This window comes from Canis lupus, chromosome 1 (genome assembly GCF_048164855.1).
Source record: "Canis lupus baileyi chromosome 1, mCanLup2.hap1, whole genome shotgun sequence".
NCBI classification, from domain to species: domain Eukaryota; kingdom Metazoa; phylum Chordata; class Mammalia; order Carnivora; family Canidae; genus Canis; species Canis lupus.
This window is the reverse complement of record NC_132838.1, coordinates 103,739,926-103,762,154: the sequence shown is the minus strand read 5'-3', so window position 1 is coordinate 103,762,154 and position 22,229 is coordinate 103,739,926. Positions and strand designations below refer to the sequence as shown.

The window sequence follows — 22,229 nt, the reverse complement described above, 5'->3', positions numbered from 1 at the left end:
GAGATTTGTTTACTCTTTTTCCTTTTTGCCTATGTTAATGGAACAGTTTTGTGTCTTAGTAGTGAAGAGGGAAAAGTTACCAGGCCTTTGTGCTAAAATTCCATGGGCACTCCAAAATATTACGTTGCACGGTTTGCAAAAGGCAAGTGATAACTGAGGGGGGCACTTGACGGGATGAGCACTGTATGTTGGCAAATTGAACACCAATAAAAAATAAATTTATTATTAAAAAATAAAAATAAAAAAGGAAAGTGATAAATAGCCAAATGGTGAAAAGACCCAAGCGTCCACCAAAGGATAAATGTATAAAGAACAGATATGTGGTCTGTACAACAGAGGAATACTATTCTTCTATAGAAAGAAGTGGAATTCTGATAAATGCTACAGCATGAGTGGAGTTGGAAAACATTATTCTGTGTGAAATTAGCCAAACATAAAAGGACAAATATTTATGACTCCACTTACCTGAAGTACCTAGAATAGGCAAATCCATGGAGATAGAATGTGGAACAGAGGTTATCAGGAGGCCAGAGAGAAAGAGAGGAAAAAAGCTTATTGATTAATGAGTACAGAATTTATGTCAGGATGTTGAAAAAGTGGGTTGAGGGCTTTGCACAGCTCGGTAGATCAGTGGACACACCCTCAGGTTAGATTGGATTGGTCATACATTCCAGACCCTAGGGCATCTCATCTGATCTCATCTCCGTCTTCAGCAGGACAGCTGCTCAGGGGCCTGGTAACTTAGGGGAGCAACAGGAAGTCCACTAGGAGAGACTCATTGTCTCTCAAAGACAAATACGACAAAGAAAAGGTTGATCTCGTTGACATGAGGAAGATCAGGAACATTTGAAAGGTAGAAACAAGCCAGGTGTCCACCAACAGGTGGGTGGGTAAACAAAACATGATCCATACATAAAACTGAATTGTAGGGATCCCTGGGTGGCGCAGCGGTTTGGCGCCTGCCTTTGGCCCAGGGCGTGATCCTGGAGACCCGGGACCGAGTCCCACGTCGGGCTCCCGGTGCATGGAGCCTGCTTCTCCCTCTGCCTGTGTCTCTGCCTCTCTCTCTCTGTGTGACTATCATGAATAAGTAAATAAAATCTTTAAAAAAAAAACTGAATTGTACTCAGCCATAAAAAAGAAATGAAAATTTCATACAAGTTGCTTGGGAGGATCTCTGGAAGGGATGCTGGTAGAATCAGTGTCTAAATCAGGCAGAGGAGAGTGAATGAAGAAAGGAATTAGGAACATAAAAAGATCATTTTTTGAGCATGGACTGATCATGTGTGCTTGAACCTGATTTTGAAGGTAACTGTGAAAGATAAGGGAACTTATAACCATGGACGTGTATTCCTCAAGGCCCCACAAGGACTGTGTGCAGGATTGGAATCCTCAGAACTATGCTGTGTTCACCACATCCCTGCATTCTCTCGCATACAAACAGGTGTGTCCTCCCAAGGGGGTGCTCCGGGGAGGAGCCTAGAGCCTGGGGGTCAGAGAACTGTAGTGGTAGCAGGAAGCTGAGTGCAGAGGGCCATGCAGAGGCAGGTCCTCCTCCCCTGACTTTTTCTGAATAATTAGCTTTGTTGGTGTCTGGAAACCAGTTCATTCTGAGGTACAGTTCTAGCTCCATAACCAGGGACATTCGGAACCACTCCTCTCTACCTCCTCAGGCTTTTTCCGAAGTCCTTTCAGACATGCCTAGGGTGCTGCATACCACAGATCCCACGTGTGTGTTCCTCTTAATTTGACATCATGGCTGAGTGGAAACATTTTTGGAGCTGAGCGGTTCTGGGTTGAGATCTGGCTTCCTTACCACCTGTGCAATCTGAGGCAACTCGCTCACTTTGCAGACTCAAATTTGATGCCTGATCTATAAAAATGTATTCTCTCTTGCAGGGTTTTTTTTTTTTTAAGGGGGGGGTAGATCAGAGTGATACTTCCCAAACATAGAACACATCCCATCAGTTTTATGTGTGATGATTTTAGGTGGAAGGAAGGACAATCAGAGCATTACATGGGGGTGCCTGGGTGACAGAGTTAAGCATCCGACTCTTGGTGTCTGCTCAGGTCGTGATCTCAGGGTTGTGGGATGGAACCCTGCCTGGGGCTCTGCGTTCAGAATGGAGTCTGCTTGAGATTCTCTCTCTCCCTCTCCCTCTGTCCCTCACCCTCACCCTTCTGTGTGCATCCACTCCCTCTATCTCAAATAAATAAAAAGAGAGAGCATGTGAGAGAGAGCATGAGTGGGGGGAGAGGCAGATGGAGAGGGAGAGGCAGACTCCCACCGAGCAGGGAGCCCAATGTGGGGCTCAATCCCAGGACTCCGGGATCATGACTTGAGCCAAAGGCAGATGCTCAACCGAATGAGCTACCCAGGTGTCCCTCAAATAAATAATCTTTTAAAAAAAGCACTATATGATTGCATGCAGTATGCAGTCCAGTAGAGCTGATTATATCACCAAGGAAACTTCCTTGAAGCTAGTCTCTGATATATGTGGATCGTGGCTTATTGCCTTTAGAGCAAAGAACTAGCAGGTCTCAGGCTCAGAAGCTTGATGAGGACCAGTGTATAGTTACAATATCCTAGCATTGTTTCCTTATCACTGCATTTACTTTATAGTCCTTGTATTTGACCTGGATTTTTGCTGATAGTATCAAGATTTTCTGTTGTAAGCACTTTTCTTTAAGGAAAAAAGGTTGAGTCTATATTAAAAACAAAACACATTAAGCCAATAAAGTACAAGTAGCAAAGGCATTCAGCAGAAACCCTGAACTTGGAACAAGACTAATCGAAATTTGTAAAGCACCGGCTTACATTATGTAGCATATGCATTGCACTCAGCGAGATTTCTTTTTTTTTTTTTTTTAAGATTTCTGCAGCCGATAAACCAAAGCTGATGTTTTATTTTCTCTTTCCATCCCCAGTCCAAATCTCTTACCCTACTTGATCTTAGCCAAGAGGCAGAGAAGCAATACCAAACCTCTTACCAATTCTGTTGTTTTCTGTGGTCCCAATGTGTGCCCTGTGACACTTACTGAGACAGAGGAGTGGGAGTAGTTGGGAAATCATGGCAGCACGTCACTTTCTGCCTGTCCAACGCCTACTTTCAGTTCTGCAGTCCACGGGTGGGCGAGGAGCTGGGGTGGCCATGGCCTTGCCCTGAATCCACAGCGTCGAAGTAATGATTTTTCTCAGACTTTTCAGTTCCTCCTTCCATGCCGCTTTCTGAAAATGTTGTTGGTGCTGCCGATTGCAACATACTCTTTGCACACTTGGCTTCAAAGACTTGGCTCACAGAAAGTCCTCATCTGTCACAGATTTCAGGCATCAAATGTGTGACGCCCCCTCCCCCCAGATGCCCAAGGCTTGAGCCTGAAGAGTTCCTAAGAGGAGATAAAGGTACCTCACTGTTGAAAATATTGGAAAATCCTGGATACTCAGGTTGCTAGACATTCCCCACTGTCTTAAGAGCTAAGGACTATAGCCAAATAGTTCTTCTTCTTCTTTTTTATTTTTTAAGATTCTATTTATTTATTCATGAGAGAGAGAGAGAGAGAGAGAGAGGCAGAGACATAGGCAAGGGGAGAAGCAGGCTCTATGCAGGGAGCCTGATGAGGGACTCGATCCATGGATCAAGGATCACAACCTGAACCAACGGCAGACGCCCAACTGCTGAGCCACCCAGGCATCCCTTCCTTTTTTTTTTTAATAAGTAAATTCAGTGCCCATCGTGGCGCTCAAACTCACAACCCTGAGATCAAGAGTCCTATGCTCTACCGACTGAGCCAGCCAGGTATCCCACCAAATAGTTCTTTTACTAACTATGCCATGAGGTTCAGTTGCTAAAGCAGACTGATAGAACCCACATGTTGTGTGTTGTAGGGGAAGGATACAATATAGAAGCTGTAGAACATTACAATGAGAGTGTGCATCCCAGGCAAAAAAAGGGATTTCTCTCCTCTCAGCTGCCTAGATGGACTTTCTCTCTTGGGTCAGAGGGTCACCAGCATGTTCACAAAGTGTCTCAGAACAAGGAAACCCAAAATGGGTGTTTGGCTGGGGTTTCCTATTTCATGACAGGCATGTTGGCCGTCCCAGTGGCAGAGGCCTCTGGAGGGTCTCACAGGACCCAGTGTGAATCATCCTTCTCACGTTGACCAGTAAATAGCACTGAGAAGCTGGCACAGACAACTGCTTGGACCTATGGTTGCAGAGCAACACTATTAATCATTAGACCTCATTCCATGACCAGAGGCCCCTATCATGAGGTACACGTGTGTCAGCACCATGCTTGAAGAACCATCATGCGTGGGCACAGTGCCACGTTCTTCAGGATTTGCAGTGATTTTGGTGAAGCCATGGTGTCTACACCCACAATCGTTTTTGTCTGCTGGGAAAGCTGTGTGTGACTCACAGGCTCTTACTTAGCCAAGAAATGAAATTATCAGAAGATCTGAAATGGCAACTTTCCATTCTTTTCCACCACCCTCACTGATTTGTCTCTAGATAGCAAAATGTGTCTCTGCAACTTAAAAATGTAAATCCCGGTTTACCTACATTTTGACCAACTTGCTGACTTCACGGTACAGGTGAACCAGTGTGCTTCCTGCCAAATCATATTTGGTAAAATTAGAGTGCCAGGGGACAATTCACTGGAAATATGTAAAGTGAGGGGCAGCAGGGCAGATTCCCTTGTGCAAAGACATAGAGGCAAAAGAGGCAGGTGCAGGAGTTGGAACCCAGCTCTGTGTCAGAAGCCCATTCCCTTTTCAGAAAACCATTTGAAGCCCCCACCACCACCAACATGGTGTCAGCCAAGGCTGGGGTCTAATCTGAGAGTTCAGCTGAGGAAGGGTCTGCTTCCGAGCTCCAATGCAATTCTGACACAACCCACCCAGAGTTAGCACAGACTTCACAGGCTGACGGTGCAGCACCCACAAGACTGTCCTCACTGCAGACACAAGCTAAAGACGTAGGTATCCTGAGTCACCTGCACTTCTGAACCAATGACCTAAAATTTTGGTGGTTCCTGCTTCTGTCAGATTCAATAACTTGCTAGAACTACTCAAAGAATTCAGGGAAGTACTGTATTTATGTTTATAGTTTTTATTACAAAGGACACAAATCAAGATCACCTAGATGAAGAGACACACAGGGGGACGTCTGGGAGGACCCCCAAAGCAAAGCTTCCTATATTCTCAGGATGTGTCACCAGCCAGAAAGCTCCCCAAGTGCTGTCCAGAGTTTTCATCAGGATATCCTCACATAGGTGTGATTTTGATTGAATCACTACCCACATAACTGACTGTCTCCTCCTCTGATCCCCAGAGGTCAAGGTTGTAACCCTTTAATCATATGGGGTCGTTCTAGCATCACCACCTCCATCCCGGGTCATCTGACCGGCATAAATGCAGCTGTGGTACAAAGCACCCACTGTGAATAGCAAAGATACTCCTGTTACTCGAGAGATTCTGAGCACTTAGAGATTACCTCCCAGAAGCCAAGGAAAAAGACCAGCCATATTCTTTATTACACAACACATACCACATGCTTGTTGGCAGGAGTCAGTTCCTTACTGGCTAGAGACTATTCTTGGTTCCTTGCCAAGTGGGCTTCTCCAAGCTGGGGAGCTCACATCATCAAGCAAGTGCACAATCCTAGAAGGCAAGAGAGAGCCTGCTGTCTAGGTGGTAGTTGTATTCTTCAGTAGTGCAAGTGCTGAACTGACATCCTGCCTTCTTTGCCTCATTCTGTAGATTAGAAACAAGTCTCCCAAAGCCAGGGGAGGGCATTACATAGGGGCACGAAGACCAGAATAAGGATCATTGGAGGTCACAAGCCACAGTGAAGGCTGGCTTAAGCCCACAGACTTGTGTAAGGTTATGTGGAGAGAAGGGAGTGGGAACAGAGTGTGGCCACTAAGAAAGGCACTGGGCACTTGTCAAGAAGGAAACAGGAAGTGGTACAACCCCTCTGGTAAACTGTTCAGAAGTGTCTAATGAAATGAAGCACACACCTGTTCTTTGACCCAGTCATCCCACTATTTACAATCCAGGGAAAGGCCTGCGTGTATGCCACAAAGACATAGTTAAGAGTGTTCATGCAGCCTGACCCATAGAAATGTCAGCCTGGAAGCAACCCAGATGTCCATCCACCTGAAGGTGGATCAACAAACTGTGGCATGACCATGCAACGGAGTAATACTCAGCAGTAAAAAGGGAAGAAGATATGGATATGAGTAACATCGGGGATGAGCCTCAGAAATAACATGTGTGTGGAAGCAGCTGATGCAGAAGAGTACATGTGGTGTCTTGCAGGTGTATGGAGTGCATATGAAGAACGGGCAAGTCATCCAAGGTGACACAAGTCAGAGAAAGGAATGATCTCAGCGAAAATGGCAGTTAGCTGGAGAGTGGTGCAAGGAAACCTTCTAGAAAGAGTGCTGTTTTTATTTGAACAGTGGTTATACCAAAGGGAATAGGTAGAGATCTATCACTGAGATCTATATATATACACACACACACAGTCACTTGGCTATGTAAGGTTTGTGCATCTTACTCTGTGCAAATGATACCTCTTATTTGAAAACAAATTTTTAGAAGAAGGAAACAAGTGTTCATTGAAGATTTGGGGGAAGGGATCCCCATTTGCCTAGTGTCACAAGGGTCCTTCCTCTCTTTATCATCCATCTCCATGCTAGAAGTTCTTTCCTGGGCTACAGGTGCCCTTCTGGCTATGCCTTAAGGGTCGAATACACGCAGGTTTCCAGGGGCTGCTCCATCTGCCGGGAAAGACCCTCTCTTAGGGCTCTGGTGTTCAGCTCAGCATAAGTCACTGTGTGGGGTTCCTCAGCTCTTGACACCTGGGATGCTTTATCCTGAAAGGGAAGCAAGGAGAAAAGGATCAAGTACTCCCAGGAAGAAGTGTTGGGTTGTGAAGATTGAGCGTTTGGGACAAGTTGTGGTAGACAATTGTGTTAGAGCCTCCCACTCTTCAAGTCTTGCTGTGTTCCCCTACCCTCTTGAAGTTTGATGGAATCTAGGGATGTGCATCTGTCAAACAGAATAAGCATAAAGGATGGGCTGTTGTGTGTCATCATGTCCAAGACTAGGTTATGAAGGACTGACTTCCATCTTGTTCACAATGGTCACTTGCTCACGCTGATCAAGCCAGCTGCTGTGTCATAAGCTGTCCTATGGAAAGGCCCATATGGTCAGGATGGTCTCTGGCCAATAGCCAGTGAGGAACTGAATTCCACCAGCCACCACCTGAGTGAGTGGATGTGGAAACACATCCTCTCTTCATCAAGCCTGAATCCCAACCTGTGAGACCCGGCACGAGCCACACTCAGATTCCTGACCTGCAGACACTGTGAGATCATTAAGTGTTGCTTAAACCACTACGTTGGGGATGAATTGTTATGAACCATAGATAATTTATACCCACAGCCATCAGAGTGAGTGTTAATATGAAATGTCCTTAGGGTCAGAAAGCTAGTGGTGGTCAGGGGCTTGGGGTGGGGGTGTGGGCATGTGGAGAGTGCTTAAAGGCTGTGGGGTTTCTTTGGGGCACCATGAAAACATTCTGGAATTAGATATTGGTGATTATTGTACAGCATTGTGAATATTCCAAAAGTTGCTAAATTGTATGGGTTAAAATTACGAATTTTATGTGATGTGAATTTTGCTGCAAATTTTAAAAAATTGAACTGTAAAAAAAATAAGGGTGACTATAAATAGCTGCAGGATGTACTATGGATGTATTTCATGGTAGGTGCTTTACAGGGGATCTTACCATATTTTCATTAAGAGCACCAAGAGGTGGGCTGTATTATCCCCATTGTCCAGATGGAGAAACAGAGGTTCAGGATGGGAAGGTCGCTGGCCCGAGATTCTAACAGTTTATAATAATAGTACGTTCAGGGGTACTGAACACAATGCCATGCCTGGGATCTGACTGATCATTGTGTGGCTCTGAGCTCATTAAATCATCCCATTAGTTCTAGAGAGAAGGTGGCCTGCATCCCCCGTCACATGGGGAAATGTCCCCAGAAAGGACAAGTCATGGGATGAAGAGTTCAACCCAGATTCCTCTGGAAAGTTGAGTGAGGGCTGGGGTGGGGGCGGTGAGGAGGAATGCAGAGGCCCAAACCATTGACAAAACCAGGCAGAGTGACAGAGAACCTGGGACAAGGAGGGGTGATGATGGGGTAGCCATAGTGGAAACTCACCAAGGCAGGAGAACAGCTTGTGATAGCCATGGACAAATCTGGGAAGGAAAAGAATCTGCTGTTGCTGCGCCCCCAGGCTCCCAGGGTGAAATCTGCACACACACCACCACTCACACAGACATTCATCATACACACCCTCACATGCACACACCTATCCCTGTATATCGTCTCACACACACACATGCGCATATATGTGCACTCACAAGTACTCCTACACACACACACTCGCATACATACATTCACGGACACATGAACATACAAACCACGCACAAACACATGCAACACAGACTTACACAACCACACACATCTACAAACACACACAGATACACGTACACACACATTTGTGCACTGTTACATGCATACACATGTTCACATGCATGCATACATCCCTGCGCACCTACATGTGCAGACTCACATGTGCACACTCAAATACACATGCTTACATGGGCACAGGCAGCACACAAATGTGCACACCCTGCACACGTACAAATACACACACACAGGGGACCCACCATCGCTTTCTTTCCCAGGCTGAACACTTGTCCTCTGTTCTTGAGGGTCCTTAGAAGAGCGGGAGCTGAAGGAGAGAAACACTGAAGCATTGGAGGTGAAGGAAATTGGAGTGAGACACTGGGATCATGGTGGGTGGGCGGAGGTGAGGTGGCAAGCAAGATTGTGTGTAAACCAAAGTCCCCCCACCTTCTCCACACTCATGTACCACTCCCTGTTTGGGTGCCCAGTAGAGTTTTGTGAGAGGAGGGGGGGAGGGGTTGGGGGCTGGGTGGTCCATGAGGACAGACTCCAAGGAAAGAGCATTGGGTGAGAATTGAAGGGTGGTCGTAAGAAGAGAAGACATGGAGAGATGCTTGGGGTGGTCACTGGGGTAAGAAAGGTGCTGAGGAATCAAGGCAGCAGTGGAGGAGGAGTTAAGTATGGGCTGATGGGATCCTCCGAGTAGCCCTACCATTTGGTCATCTTGTTAGGAGCTGCTCCTGGGGATGAAAGAGAGACAGCATCAACCCTGTGGTGTTAACTTTCCCATTCCATTTCTTCCATTTCCTCCCAAATACTTAGCGGTTGCTTTCCTGAACTCACCACACTGGGTGTATTTGTAGATGAGGAAGACTCCGAGGATGAAGAGAAGGATGAAGATCACAATGAGGGTGAGCTCCACGGTCCCTGGGGAGAGGAGAAGAGGTGAGAGCGCCCTCCATTTCCTGAGACATGTTCTGGTGCCTCAGTGTGTCTACCATCAATTGAGTTCCTGCCGCGTGCTGGAGATCTACCTCACTACGTTTTTCTCATACTGGGAGGGAGACCAAGTGATGCCCCATTGTGCAGATGCCGAAGCTGAGCATCAGAGAATTGAAGTACCATTTCCAAAGTGGCCCAGCTACCGAATATGCAGAGCTGTGCCTCTGATCCTTCCCACCTCAAAAGACCTAGCACTGAGCCATAGCCTTCAGGCATCACTGAAAGATAGACATCTTCCAGAATTTTCCCAGAGGTGGATAACTCAGGACTTCACAAGGATGTCCCATCCCACAGGTGAATGACCTTTTGTCCCAGGAAGCTCTGTCTTACCTACTCCTGTTTCTGCCATCTTGGGAGACTCTCTTTCAGTTTTATCTAGAAGACAGAATTCTTGAGTTTAAATTTAAATAAAATTGAATAAAATTTAAAACTCTATGCATTATTTACAAAGGCATGCCTATGTAGTAAAAGTATAAAAACATGCACAGAAATAACACTAACCACAGGGTGGAGGGTTCTACTGGGAAGGAGAAAAATAATGTTGAGAGGGAAAGAGGACTCTTTAAATCTTGTGTGTGTGTGTGTGTGTGTGTGTAAAGAAAACAGTTTAGAGCAAATACGATGAGCTGTGAGCAAGTATAATTCTGGGTGGTGGATATGTAACTGTTATTTGATGGTTACTTCTATTAGGTAGTATTTTTCAGATTTCTCAAAAGAAAGGAAATTCCTATCAGTTCTCTCACTGGTTTGTGGGAGGAAGGTTTTCTGAGTTTTAGATCTATCCAGGGAACAGAATTAAGTAAGATAGGATGCAGAAAGAAAAAGCGAGTGTACTCCAGGAATGTCCGGATCCCATTCAGGGACCCCAAGCCTCCTGTGTAGGCAGGTGTGATGGTTAGATTTATGTGTCAACTTGACTAGGTTATGGTACCCAGTTATTTGGTAAAATACCAGTCTAGACTGGTTGCCAGGAAGATGGCACCTGAAACTAATATAACACTGTATGTTAATTACGCTGGAATTAAAACAAATGCAGTCTTAACCTAAATTCATTTTTTAAAAAGACGTGATTAACGTTTAAGTCTGCAGAGTTTGAGTGGAGCAGATTAGTCTCTGTAATATGGGTGGGCCTCATCCAATCAGTTGAAGGCCAAAAGAGAAAGACTGATCTCCTTTGGGGATGAAGGAATTCTTCTTACAGCTACCCCCTCTAGACTCAACATCAGCTCTTCCCCAGGGTCTCTAGCCTGCTGGCTTCATGAGTTGCCCAGGGTCGCACAGTTAGTGAGTAGCAGAGCCAGGGTGGGACCAAGCTTCATGAAGCTCTGCTGATATGATACTCACCATGTCACTCTTCATTGCCTTTACCACCCACAGCTTTGCTGGCTCCACCTCTAGGAGCTGACCACAGCAGAAGAAGTAGACCTCTGAGACCACCCAAAGACCCCACCTCCTCCCAGCCCTGTACTTCACCCCAGGCCACTGTTTGTGCTGTTCTCTATTGGACCACTCGTAGTTGTTCACCTGTGTGTCCTAGGGAGCCACAGTGTCAGAAAGGGGGACACTGTTTGTCTCAAACACCTCCTGTCTACTCACGCTCCCCTCCCACCCCCTGCCAGCTGCATTTGCTCTCCTCCTGACCAGAGACTGCTTTGACAGTTCTGACTTCAGAAATGATGAGTAAACCCCACGAACCATCAGGCTTCTAGGGTCTGGCTCCAAAGAAATCACTGGGAAGCTGGACACAAATCACACTTTGGAATAAAGGGAGAAAAAAAACCAAACACCTCAAGTGACCTTGAAGGAAGACAGGACCACAGGAAAGGTGGTTGAGCCAGTATTCTGGTAAGTAGCTTCTGAAGCAGCTTACTGGTCCGGGGCACATAGTTTAAGTAATTAGAGGCTTTAGGAGTTGGAGGAGAATATGGTCTCCACCTGTAAAATCCCTGAAGGAACTCTGGTGTCGACCTGGAAATGAGACAGTAGGTCTGGAGCAGAGTTTCTCATCTTGGGCACTACCGATATTTGGGGCTGGATAATTCTTGGTGGGGAGGAGTCCTGTGCATCATTGGCTGTTTTGTGGCCATCCATGGTCTCTACCTCCTAGATGCCATGAGCATCGCCTATCCCCCATCCCCAGCCACAACCACCAGAAATGTCTCAGACATTGCCATATGCCACCGAGTAGCAAAATCGCTCCTAGTGGAGAACCACTGGACTGGGGAAAATAAGAGGGGAGCCTAAGATGAGCAACTTCTCTTTCCTTGTCCTCTGTCAGAATGCCTGCTTCCTGCCTTGGCCAGTCAGGTGACCCTCTCATCCCCACAAGTTAAACAGGCTGGTGTGTAGCAGCTGGTTTGGGGGGTCTGGCCCTGTAAGAACTGCGTTAGACTGTAAGGGCGTACAAAAAGCTCTTGCGAATCCCTAAGGAAACTCTTGGGCTCCATTGCTGATAATCTGTCCATGCACCTGGATCCAGTCATCCACCTGCCAACTCCTCCCCCCCACCCCTCTGCAGGTGACATCTTCCTGTCTTCTTCAGCCTGTTGCCCTTGGTTACAGTTGCCTGGATGTGAACAGTGGCTGAAAGAACACAGGAAAGGTGGTTGAGCTTATCAATAGCCTCCAGGTGAGCCGTTCCGTTACACGTATTCACACCAGAAGAAGCAGTATGTGTGACCATCACACAAGAAACTCAGAAGGTTCCTTACAGGCCAAGGATAAGGAAGAGGGAAAAAAAATGACTCACCAGTTGTTGAATAACCCCAAATTATTTAAAATTTCTCCCTTCTACAGAAAGCAAATCCAGCCTACAATATTTTTCTTCCAGTTTTGTCTCCTTGAGCATCACATTTTGAAAAGACTGTCTCATCTGTGCTTAATGCTTGTACCTTGTCACATGCAGTTGAGCTGCGTTAGAGACACAGACGTGTACCCTTGGCCTTTTTAGAACCTGGAAGATCTTGAGAGGTCATGCAGCTTTCCACTAATATTTATAATTCATTTTAACCATGAGGATATTTACTGTTATCATTTGAAGGATAAGTACCTTCTCTTTTTCCTAGAAAGTCTCCCACTAGGAGTGCAGTTCTTGATAAAGCTGTTTCAACATGTAAGGAAGAAATTTGGGATGTTGATAATGATAATAATAGTAAATACTTAGATGATATTTGCTGTCCACCAGACACAGCTTAGAAAGGATTTAGGTAAATTATTATTTTTTTTAAAAACTTTATTTTTTTAAAGATTTGTATTTATTTATTCATAGACACACACACAGAGAGAGAGAGAGAGAGAGAGAGAGAGGGAGAGAGAGGCAGAGACACAGGTAGAGGGAGAAGCAGGCTCCATGCAGGGAGCCTGACGTGGGACTCCATCCCAGGCCTCCAGGATCACACCCCAGGCTGCAGGCGGCACTAAACCACTGTGCCATGGGGGCTGCCTGGATTTAGGTAAATTAACTCCTCAAAATCTCACCCCAAGTCCCTCATATAGGTACCACTATCAACCCTGTTTAACAGACAGAAGCTGAGGCAGACAGGGGCAGAGTAATCTTTGGCCCCAACCCAAATCCAAACACTTGTAATTAATTTGCAAAACAAGAGTAGGTACACACCTTCCAGATAGTAGGGCCATCTACCTAAGTGACAGATGGGTGGTTACCGTTGTTGGAATGTTTTTTCCTTTCACCCAGTTACCTGACTTATGCCCCTGGGGGGAATGCCCTTCACACTGACCTAGAAATCAATGGAGCAGGTGGATCTTAGATACAGGAAAGGTGTCCCTAGGTCTGTGAATTCCCCACCTCACTCCCTGGCCCCAACCTGGGGTAGAGAGAAAACGCCTTTACCTGGTGCTGCCAGGTGGTCTCCAAATCAGCATCAGGACCTTAGAATTTTCTTGCTCTGTCCAGGGCTCTATAATTCTGGAGCAAACACCCTTACTGAGCAAATACCTCACCCTCCTTAGCTGTCTCAGTCCATTTGGGCTGTTCTAACAGAATGCCACAGGCCAGGGGGATGATGAACAACGGATATCTTTTGCTCGAAGGTCTGGAGACCAGAAGTCCGAGATAAGGGTGTCAGCATGGTCCAGGGATGTTGGGGCTCTTCTAGGTGGCAAACTTCGATAGCCTCACCCAGCGGAAGGGAGGGCTCCACTCTTAACTGAAGCACCTCCCAAAGGCACCCACCTCCTGATGCTGTCACATCAGGAGTTAGGATTTCAACATGAAATTGCAGGGAGGAGGGACACAACTTTCAGACCCTAGGATCAGAAGGTATCACCTCTCCTCTTTTTTAGGAACTGCTCATTGCCTCCTAAATCAAGTCACCCAGGATGGACCTGAGTTTTTCTTGCACAGCATCCTCCTGAGAGAGCATTTCCTAGGATCAACCTAGAGGCTGAGCTGACCAAACCTGTTCACAAACCTCCACCCCATCTCCCAATCCTCTGCCCCAGGTCCCTTTGTCTGTGTGTGTCTGTTTTGAACTGGGTCTGGGAAGGAGAGTCAGATGGTTCTCCAGGAGTAGAATTTATGAGCTGCAAACTCAGCTCTTAAAAGTCATGTTCTCTGCCCAAAAGAAGGAGCTGGTCCCCACTAAAAGAATGAAACCAGTCCCTCATTCTAGTTTCTTTTTTTTTTCCATTCTAGTTTCTGAAGCCAAGTGGCATCCACGCACTTCCCACGATTTCCTGGCCTGTGATCCCAGTGGTTTCCAGCCAGGCCTGGCCTTGCCTTGCCTCTGTGGGACATTGGGCAGTGTCTGGAGACCTTGTGGGTGTCACAGCTGGCAAAGGACACTTGTAGCAGGTGGAGATCAGAGATGGGGCTGAACATCCTATGATGCACAGGATGCACTTTTCTCCCCACCCCACCCACACACACACAAAAAGAATTATCCAGCAAAAAAGGGTCAGTAGTGCCAGGTTGGGACACCCTGAATGACCTCTTTAATTCCAAAGGCTGATAGATTCCCCTAACTTTTCCTAGGTCACTCCAAGGTAGGTGCAACCAAGTGTCTTGACTAATACAATCATGAAAACTATCTGTTATAATTGATCAGCTATATTCCCTCTCCTTCTCATAGAAGTTGTATGGGTCCGATGTGTGCATTGCTCCCCCCAGAAAGGCATACAAAGAAATGAGTTGCAGGATACTCACAGCGAGTGCCAGAGCTATAGTTTTAACTCAGGGCAGCTGGCTTCTCTTCTTCTCATATACTGTATGACATTTCTCAGGACCTCTGAATCCCTGCCCCATGAGCTTTTAGGAAATTCTGGTCCTTGTATCAATACAGGGGAACTCAGCCCCCATCCAGTAGGATGCCTGGTTCCTACTGGCCTCTCTTCCTACCCTCATCCTGGACAAACTCACAAAATAGCCCTGGTGCACAAGGGTAAAAAAACATCCCTTTCCTGGGATGCCTGGGTGCTCAGCAGTTGAGCGTCTGTCTATCTTTGGCTTAGGGTGTCATCCCAGAGTTCCAGGATTGAGTCCCGCAGGGAGCCTGCTTCTCCCTCTGCCTATGTCTCTGCCTTCTCTCTGTGTCTCTCATGAATAAATAAATAAAATATTTAAAAAACCAAACAAATAAACAAAAAATATCCCTTTCCTGAACAGACCTACAGAACCCATATGCACTGTAGGTAGCAATGTAGAATGGTGTGGCCACTATGAAAAACAGGATGGTGGTGGGTCCTCAAAAAACTAAAAGTAGAACTCTCCTGTGATCCAGCAATCCCATTTCTGAGTATACATCCAAAAGAACTGATACCCAGTAGGTGGCCAGCAGGTGATGGGCCAGTAGTCAAATAGGTGGAAATGACCCAGATATCCATCAGTGGATGAATAGGTACATGAAATGTGGTCCGTTCATAAAATGGACCATTGTCAACCTTGACAAGGAAGGAAATCCAGCTATCTGCTACAATATGCATGAACCTTTAGACATGATTCAGAGTGAGAAAAGCCAATCACAAAAGGACAGATACGGTATGATTCCAGTTACGTGAGGTTCCTGGATTTGTCAGATGCATTGAGACAACATAGGATGGAGGGTGCTGGGGGAGTGGGGTGTGGAGAGGCTGTTTGATGGGGACAGAGTTTCGATTCTGCAAGATGAAAAGCATTCTGGAGGCAGGTGGTGGTGGTGGTGGCAGCAGCTAGGCTACAGTGCAAGTGCACTTGACACTTCTAAGCTGTGCACTTGAAAATACTTACAGTGGTAACTTTTATGTTAGGCACTTTTGCCATGGTTTTTAAAAATCATTCCCCTTGGGCACCTGGGTGACTCAGTTAAGTGTCTGCCTTCGGCTCAGGTCATGATCTCGGGGTCCTGGGATGGAGCCCCACATTGGTGTCTCTGCTCAGCAGGGAGTCTGCTTCTCCTTCTGCCCCTGCCCCACTCATGTGCACTCACTCATGCACACACAGTCTCTCTCAAATGAATATTTTTTTAAATAAAAATAAATTAAAATCATTCCTCTCCAAAAGAAAGAAAGGGCTCAGTAGGAAGAGAAAAGCTCAACTCAGCTGAGCTAAAAGGCAAGAGTGCTAGAGTCCCAGTGAAAATGGAACACAGATCTTCCTTGAGTCTCTGAGTCTTTCTCAGAAAGATGCTCCTGGGCTCTCTGTTATTCTCTCGCTCCTCATCCACCATTTTGCTAGAACCTCCTCCTGCCTAACCCCAGGAGGTGTCATTCACACGTTAGTCTAAATGAATTGTGCCCTGCCCAGGATATATGTGACAGTTTTGTGGCTACTTCTTATTTTCTTAGTGGGGGTCAATTGCAAATCCCCCCTCACCCACACCTGGTGTCCTCAGAGCATATTTGGCCACCTGCACTGGGAAGCCCACACCCAGCCTCCTTTTATATGATTCTCCACCATTTGCACTCCTTCCTTGGCACAAGATCCTCTACACTATTCCACAGAATACTGGCCCTCACTTGGATTTTCCTAAATGATTTCCCCAAGTTGCAGAGTCTTGTGGATACAGACTGTGTCCACACCTCTCTCTCTCAGGTCCCAGCAGCTCAGCAGGCAGGTAATCCATCTGCCGTCCTCCTGACAGTAAACGCCTCACCTTTCACTGTGATCTCAAGATGGTTGCTAGGCTCCGAGGCCCAGAAAGGAGCCCTCATCAGGAAGTACACGCAGCTGTAGTTCCCAGCATCACTGACTGTCACACTCCTGAGGGAGAAGTCTGTCTCCTTCCCTGCTGGATCCTGGACCCGTATGGGCTCTGCTGCTCCCGCCTTCAGCAGAGCGAACTTTATAGGCATGAAAATATTGTCTGGCCTCTGACACTGCAGGGTCACGGTTTCTCCTGCGGTCACCACACCTCTTTGGGGGGCTTGGAGGGAAGGTTTAGGGAACTCTCCTGGAAGAGAAGAGGGCTCCAAGGTCACGGGGAGAAGCCTGAGATCCCCCCCCCCACCCTGTTCTCCTGGCAGGGGTCCCACCAAGCAGGAGAGACGATAGATCCCTGGTCTCACCCTCTTCTGACTCTGACTACAAGCCCTGGGTGAAGCCCAGCCAAGTCGTTCTGCTGCCGTGTTTCTCCATCTCCCCTTGCCAACCCCCCCGCCCTGCCTCCCTGGGGTTCCTCCCCACACCTGCCCCTGTTACTCCAAAGCACCCTCCTCACCTGTCACCAGCAGGAGGAGGATGTCACTGGGCTGTGAACTTCTTTGCGGGGGCTCTCGTCTGTAGTATTCGCAGGTGTACGGTCCAGAGCTGCTGGCTTGTAGGTCAGTGAGGAGAAAACGAGCCATGCCCTCTGTGGAATCTGGTGATTGTGGGAACTCCACAGGAACATTTCCCTTTCTGAGAGCAAAGTTGACATCATTGGTGGAAGTGTGGCATTGCAGTGTCACATTGCTCTTGGGAGGCATTATCCAGCTGGGCCAGGCACTGAGGGAGGGCTTGGGAAGGGTCTCTGGAAGGAAGCAGATTTTGGGATGGGATTTGGTGCCTGAGCTGCTCTCAGGAAGTCCCTTTAAGTAAAGAGAAGGGAGAAATATTCCATTGTGTACATAAACCACATCTTCTTTATCCATTCATCTTTCGATGGACACCGAGGCTCCTTCCACAGTTTGGCTATTGTGGACATCGCTGCTATAAACATCGGGGTGCAGCCATTAGAAACGACAAATACCCACCATTTGCTTCAACATGGATGGAACTGGAGGGTATTATGCTGAGTGAAGGAAGTCAATCGGAGAAGGACAAACAGTGTATGTTCTCATTCATTTGGGGAATATAAATAATAGTGAAAGGGAATATAAGGGAAAGGAGAAGAAATGTGTGGGAAATATCAGAAAGGGAGACAGAACATAAAGACTCCTAACTCTGGGAAACGAACTAGGGGTGGTAGAAGGGGAGGAGGGCGGGGGGTGGGGGTGAATGGGTGATGGGCACTGAGGGGTGCACTTGACGGGATGAGCACTGGGTGTTATTCTGTATGTTGGTAAATTGAACACCAATAAAAAATAAATTTAATATAAAAAAAGTAAAGAGAAGGGACACGGGGAGTTTGGAGTGAAGGAGAGAGAGGATCTAACTGAAGAAACTCACCATCAGTCATCCTGTTTCCTCGGCCAGCACACAACCCTGTGAGAGAATCATCCATGAGACACGAGCATCCGCCTGGAGCCCTGTCCTGAGGGGCCTCCCTGGGGCTCCTGCTGAGAATGTACTCCCGTCATCACACTCAGTGACAGTCTCAGCCTCCTGCAGGAGAGCCCATCTGGCATGGGTGCTGGTTTGCCCCTCACGTTAATTTCCTAGGGCTGCTGGTGTCACAAATTGTCACAAGTTTAATGGCTCCTGACAACACAGATTTATTATCTTGCAGTTCTGTGGGTTACAAAAGTCCAACAACACAGGTTCCACTGGCTAACACCAGAGTTCTTTGTGGATGATTTCCTTCTGGAGGCTATAGATGAAACCCATTTCCTGGTCTTTTCCATGTCTAGACATGCCCACACCCTTTGGTGGTGGTCTCCTCCTCTGGCTGTAAAACTAGCAATGGTTGGTACATTGACACCTCTTGTACCTGTTTTGCTACACTCTAAGGATCCTGTGGTTACACTCTGACCACCCAAATAATTCAGAAGCAACTCCCTACCTTAAGGTCAACTGATAAGCAACTATAATACTACCTGCCACTTGGATTTTCTTTGCCACATCCAGGAATGTACCCACAGCTCCAGGGAGTCAGGACACAGACATCCTTGGGAGTCTATCTCAGTCTCTCTGTCATTTCTCATGTTGTCCCACTTCACTGTCCCAGGGTCCTCTCTCCTTACAATGGCCCCAGGACTTTAGATGGCCTTGCCATTTTGCCTCAGAGTCCAAGGATTTCCCCCACCCTTTATCCATCCACCCTACTCATCTGTTGTATTCTGTGATGTCCTCTTTAGATTTCATGGTGGACAAAAAAAAAAAGATTTCATGGTGGAGGGCATGGTGAAGGACATGGGGCACTATGCTTGGCTCCTGATCATCCCTGTTATGCTAAGTGTGTCACTCAAGCTGTCTCCTGAGCATGTCAACATTGTAGAGGGCACAGGATCTACTCTTCCCCTCATACCATGGCTTCTAGCGTGTGAGAAAGATCTTAATTATGACCCAAACCATTTGACTGGGGGGAAATCCAACCACTTAGGTTCTAGAGACACCTATTATTCCTGATGCTATTGGGTCCTGAAGAGATTTGGAGTCACTAGAATTTAAGCTCCTTGAGAGCAGAGAATACATCCTCAGTACCTAGAACACAGCGCAGACTGGCAAATATTCAATAAATATATGATTACCAATGGAGTCTGAATCTTATGTAAAGAGAGTCATTTGCAAAGATTTCTGAAGTCCCAGAAATTATTTCCCAAATTCCCTCCCAACACAACAGCATAACCATCTGCGTCAACTGAGAGCAGGGGAAGGAGGTGGGGAGATCCCTACCCTATGATAAGGGACATGTAGCTGGTGAGAATGCAGTCCTTTGTGTGAAGATACTTGTCTGCCCTTGGGGAATAGCCTAAATGCATCCCTGGTATGATGGTTGGCATGAGTCATCTCCTTGGTGCCCCAGAGTAAATCTCAAAAATATAAGATCGGAATTGCTTGCAAGGGTGAAGTGTATGTTCCCCATCTACCCCCTCTGGTGGCCTTACTTTCAGATCTAGACCAAACTGATCCTAAAAGTGAGATCATGCAGTATTTGTCTTTGTCTGACTTGTTTCACTTCATGTAAAACCCTCAAGGTCCATCCATGTTGTCACAAATGGTGGGATTTCCTTCTTCCTCACGGCTGAATAATATCCCACTATACATACAGACCACATCTTCTGTAGTCATTTATCCATGACGGACCCTTTGGTCATTTCCATGCCTTAGCTGTTGTTAATAATGCTGCAATAAACATGGAGGTGCAGACATTCCTCCAATTTCCTGTTTTCATTTTCTTCAGATATGTAACCCCAAAGTGAGATTGATGATCATATAGTAGTTCTACTTTTAGCTTTTAAAAAATTTTTATTAGAAAGAGACTGTGAGTATGTGGGGGAGGGGCAGAGGAAGAAGGAGAGAAAGAATCCCAAGCAGGCTTATGCTCAGTGTAGAGCCCAACATGAGGTTCAGGCTCATGACCCTGAGTTCATGACCTAAGCCAAAATCTAGAGTCAGACACCCAACCAACTGAGCCACCCAGGAGCCCTACTTTTAACTTTTTGAGGAATCTCAAAAATCTCAAAAATTTGAGGAATCACTGTGTCTTCCACAGTGGTTGCACCCGTTTGCATCCCCACCAGCAGTGCGTGAGGATTCCCTATTCTCCACGTCCTCACCAACACCTGTTGCCTCTTGTCTTCTTGATGACAGCCATTCTGACAGGTGTTGAGTGGTAGCAGCAGAGATCATGCAGCCCACAGAGCCTGTCTATCAGGCCCTCTACAGGAGAAGATTGCCAACACCTATTTAGATCACTGGATCCATGTTCACTTACCTTCTTGAGGTTTTTCTAGCCACAACTCCCTTCACTCACCCTCCAGACATTTCTACCCCTAGACCCCCAAATTAGGACCTTTTAAATTCCTTCATATTGCCCAATAGAAAATTATGGCTTTTGGTACTGTGCAGACCAGAATTTGAATTCACCTTCTTCACATAGTAGCGAGTGGCCTTGGCACATACTTCAGCTGTGAGTTTCGGATTCTTTGAATGAAGTATGGGGAAGAGAACTATTTGGGAGAATTTCTCTAAGAGATGTAAGATCATGCAATGACAGGAGAGTATCGCTGAGCCTGTGTGAGAAAATCTCTCTCTTCTGGGTTCCTGGTTCTCTCTCTGATCCCATGGAGGAATACCACAGCCCAGTGCTGGTCTGCAGCCAGCTTCTCGCATTTACTGCTACCTCTCAGAAACAGAAAACTGTGGCCCAGGGACCAGAGGGTCTGTTTTTGAGGATGGACACTGATTTTCCATTAATAGAAGTATTCTACAGATTTTCTTTTAAGATAGAGTTGAGTACAAAAATAATAACATTAAAAACCTGGGGAATTTGAAGAGGAAGATAACATAGGAAAGAACACAGATGCCACGTACAGAGGGAAAAATGTCATTAGGAAATTCAGGGTTGACTGAGTTTGGGGAAACAGGAAAATGTGTGTAAAGTCCCCAACATATCCTGTGTACAGAATTTGTATTCAGGGTTCTAGTTTTAATAAAACTTCTGTAGAAGGTTCTAGTCTGTGTTTCCACACCCTGCCCTGCAGGCCTTGCCAGCTCCAGCTGCTGCCCCAGACCAGCCCCACCTCCCATAGTGACTGCCCTTCCCCAAGACTTACCAGTATAGAGCACAACCAGGAGTTGGGACATCATGGCAGCCATACAAGCCTCTTCTAAGGATCTTCCTTCAGTCTTGCTGTTGGTGATTAGCCAAATGTTCTCGACTGCAGGACATGCAGGAACAGCTTTGCCTCTGGTTTTTCAGCCCTCCACTCTACATGCCCCCGGTTTCTGTCTTCTAGTCTCTATCAGGAAATGACTATTGCAATACACTCTCAAGTCACTTCCTTCAGGCCTGACCCACTGAGTCCTCCAACAGCACAGAAGTCAGCCACCCACTTCTAAGGCATATCCATGAATATGCAAAGCATGGGAGAAACTGCTAGCTGAATTTCCATCACCATCGTCCCCTTCTGCACAGTGACAGCAAATAGCTGGGCTCCCAGCAATCCAGAATAAGAACTACATTTCTCTAAGGGCACCTCAGTGGCTCAGTCATTTGAGCATCTGACTCTTGGTTTCAGCTCAGAGCATGATCTCAGGATCATGGGATTGAGCATTGTGAGCCCTGCATTGGGCTCTGCACTCAGCAGGGAGTCTGATTCTCTCTCTCCCTCTTCCTCTGTCCCTCCCCAATAAAATAAACAAAATCTTAAAAACAAACAAACAACGTTTCTCTGCCTTAGGAAATTGTGGGTTCTTCTGCTCATAGGATGTGAGCAAAGTAATGTGAACAACTTCTGGATTGTGTCCCAGGAACCCTAAAGGCAAGAGCAGGGCCAGGGCGGAGGGCAAAGAGATGAGAACTCATAGGGCATCAGGGAAGGGTCAGGATCCTGGAGAACAAGAGAACAGGCCCTATAAAGAAAGGATAAGACAGAAAAACACTTACTGAAAGGCAGTATGGCAGAAAAGGAATTTGAAGAAGGAAATGTCTGCAGTGGGTTTGT

At 46.6% G+C, this 22,229-nt stretch overlaps 1 protein-coding gene and 1 long non-coding RNA gene across 7 annotated transcripts in view; one reads left to right on the top strand and one right to left on the bottom strand.

Annotated features, from left to right (window-relative positions):
- Window positions 1-9,918, top strand: part of LOC140600089 (uncharacterized) — a 54,752-nt gene extending 44,834 nt beyond the window's left edge. Inside the window, exon 4 of the long non-coding RNA XR_012003279.1 lies at window positions 9,309-9,918. This is a non-coding gene — a long non-coding RNA (uncharacterized lncRNA). The remainder of the gene's footprint in view (window positions 1-9,308) is intronic.
- Window positions 5,095-21,472, bottom strand: LOC140643062 (T-cell-interacting, activating receptor on myeloid cells protein 1-like). 6 transcript variants are annotated; one of them, XR_012039473.1, is made up of 12 exons: window positions 21,339-21,471; window positions 18,070-18,105; window positions 17,141-17,431; window positions 16,577-16,873; window positions 9,819-9,863; window positions 9,330-9,413; window positions 9,199-9,226; window positions 8,747-8,811; window positions 8,235-8,272; window positions 6,579-6,881; window positions 5,549-5,661; window positions 5,095-5,437 (listed from the first exon to the last, which is right to left on the bottom strand). XR_012039473.1 is itself a non-coding variant. In XM_072844411.1 (10 exons), exons 1-10 carry the CDS (start codon window positions 21,379-21,381, stop codon window positions 6,738-6,740), a joined length of 1,071 nt encoding a protein of 356 aa, XP_072700512.1. In that variant the 5' UTR covers window positions 21,382-21,471; the 3' UTR covers window positions 5,095-6,737. The 6 variants fall into 6 exon arrangements, 3 of the variants coding, with proteins under 3 accessions (XP_072700512.1, XP_072700533.1, XP_072700545.1); XR_012039471.1 differs by having other exon boundaries at window positions 5,549-6,881; XR_012039472.1 differs by having other exon boundaries at window positions 5,095-5,661.
- Between the last annotated feature and the right edge of the window lie 757 nt (window positions 21,473-22,229).

Bases quoted from the DNA above. Each gene is read 5' to 3' on its own strand.
- LOC140643062 (XM_072844411.1), bottom strand. From the start codon at position 21,381: ATGGCTGCCATGATGTCCCAACTCCTGGTTGTGCTCTATACTG. The intron at 9,414-9,818 runs GTAAGACAGAGC...TCCTCTCCCCAG, and splicing joins GATGGCAGAAACAGGAGTAG to GGACCGTGGAGCTCACCCTC. The intron at 8,812-9,198 runs GTAGGGCTACTC...TCTCTCCTTCAG, and splicing joins CCTAACAAGATGACCAAATG to CTCCCGCTCTTCTAAGGACC.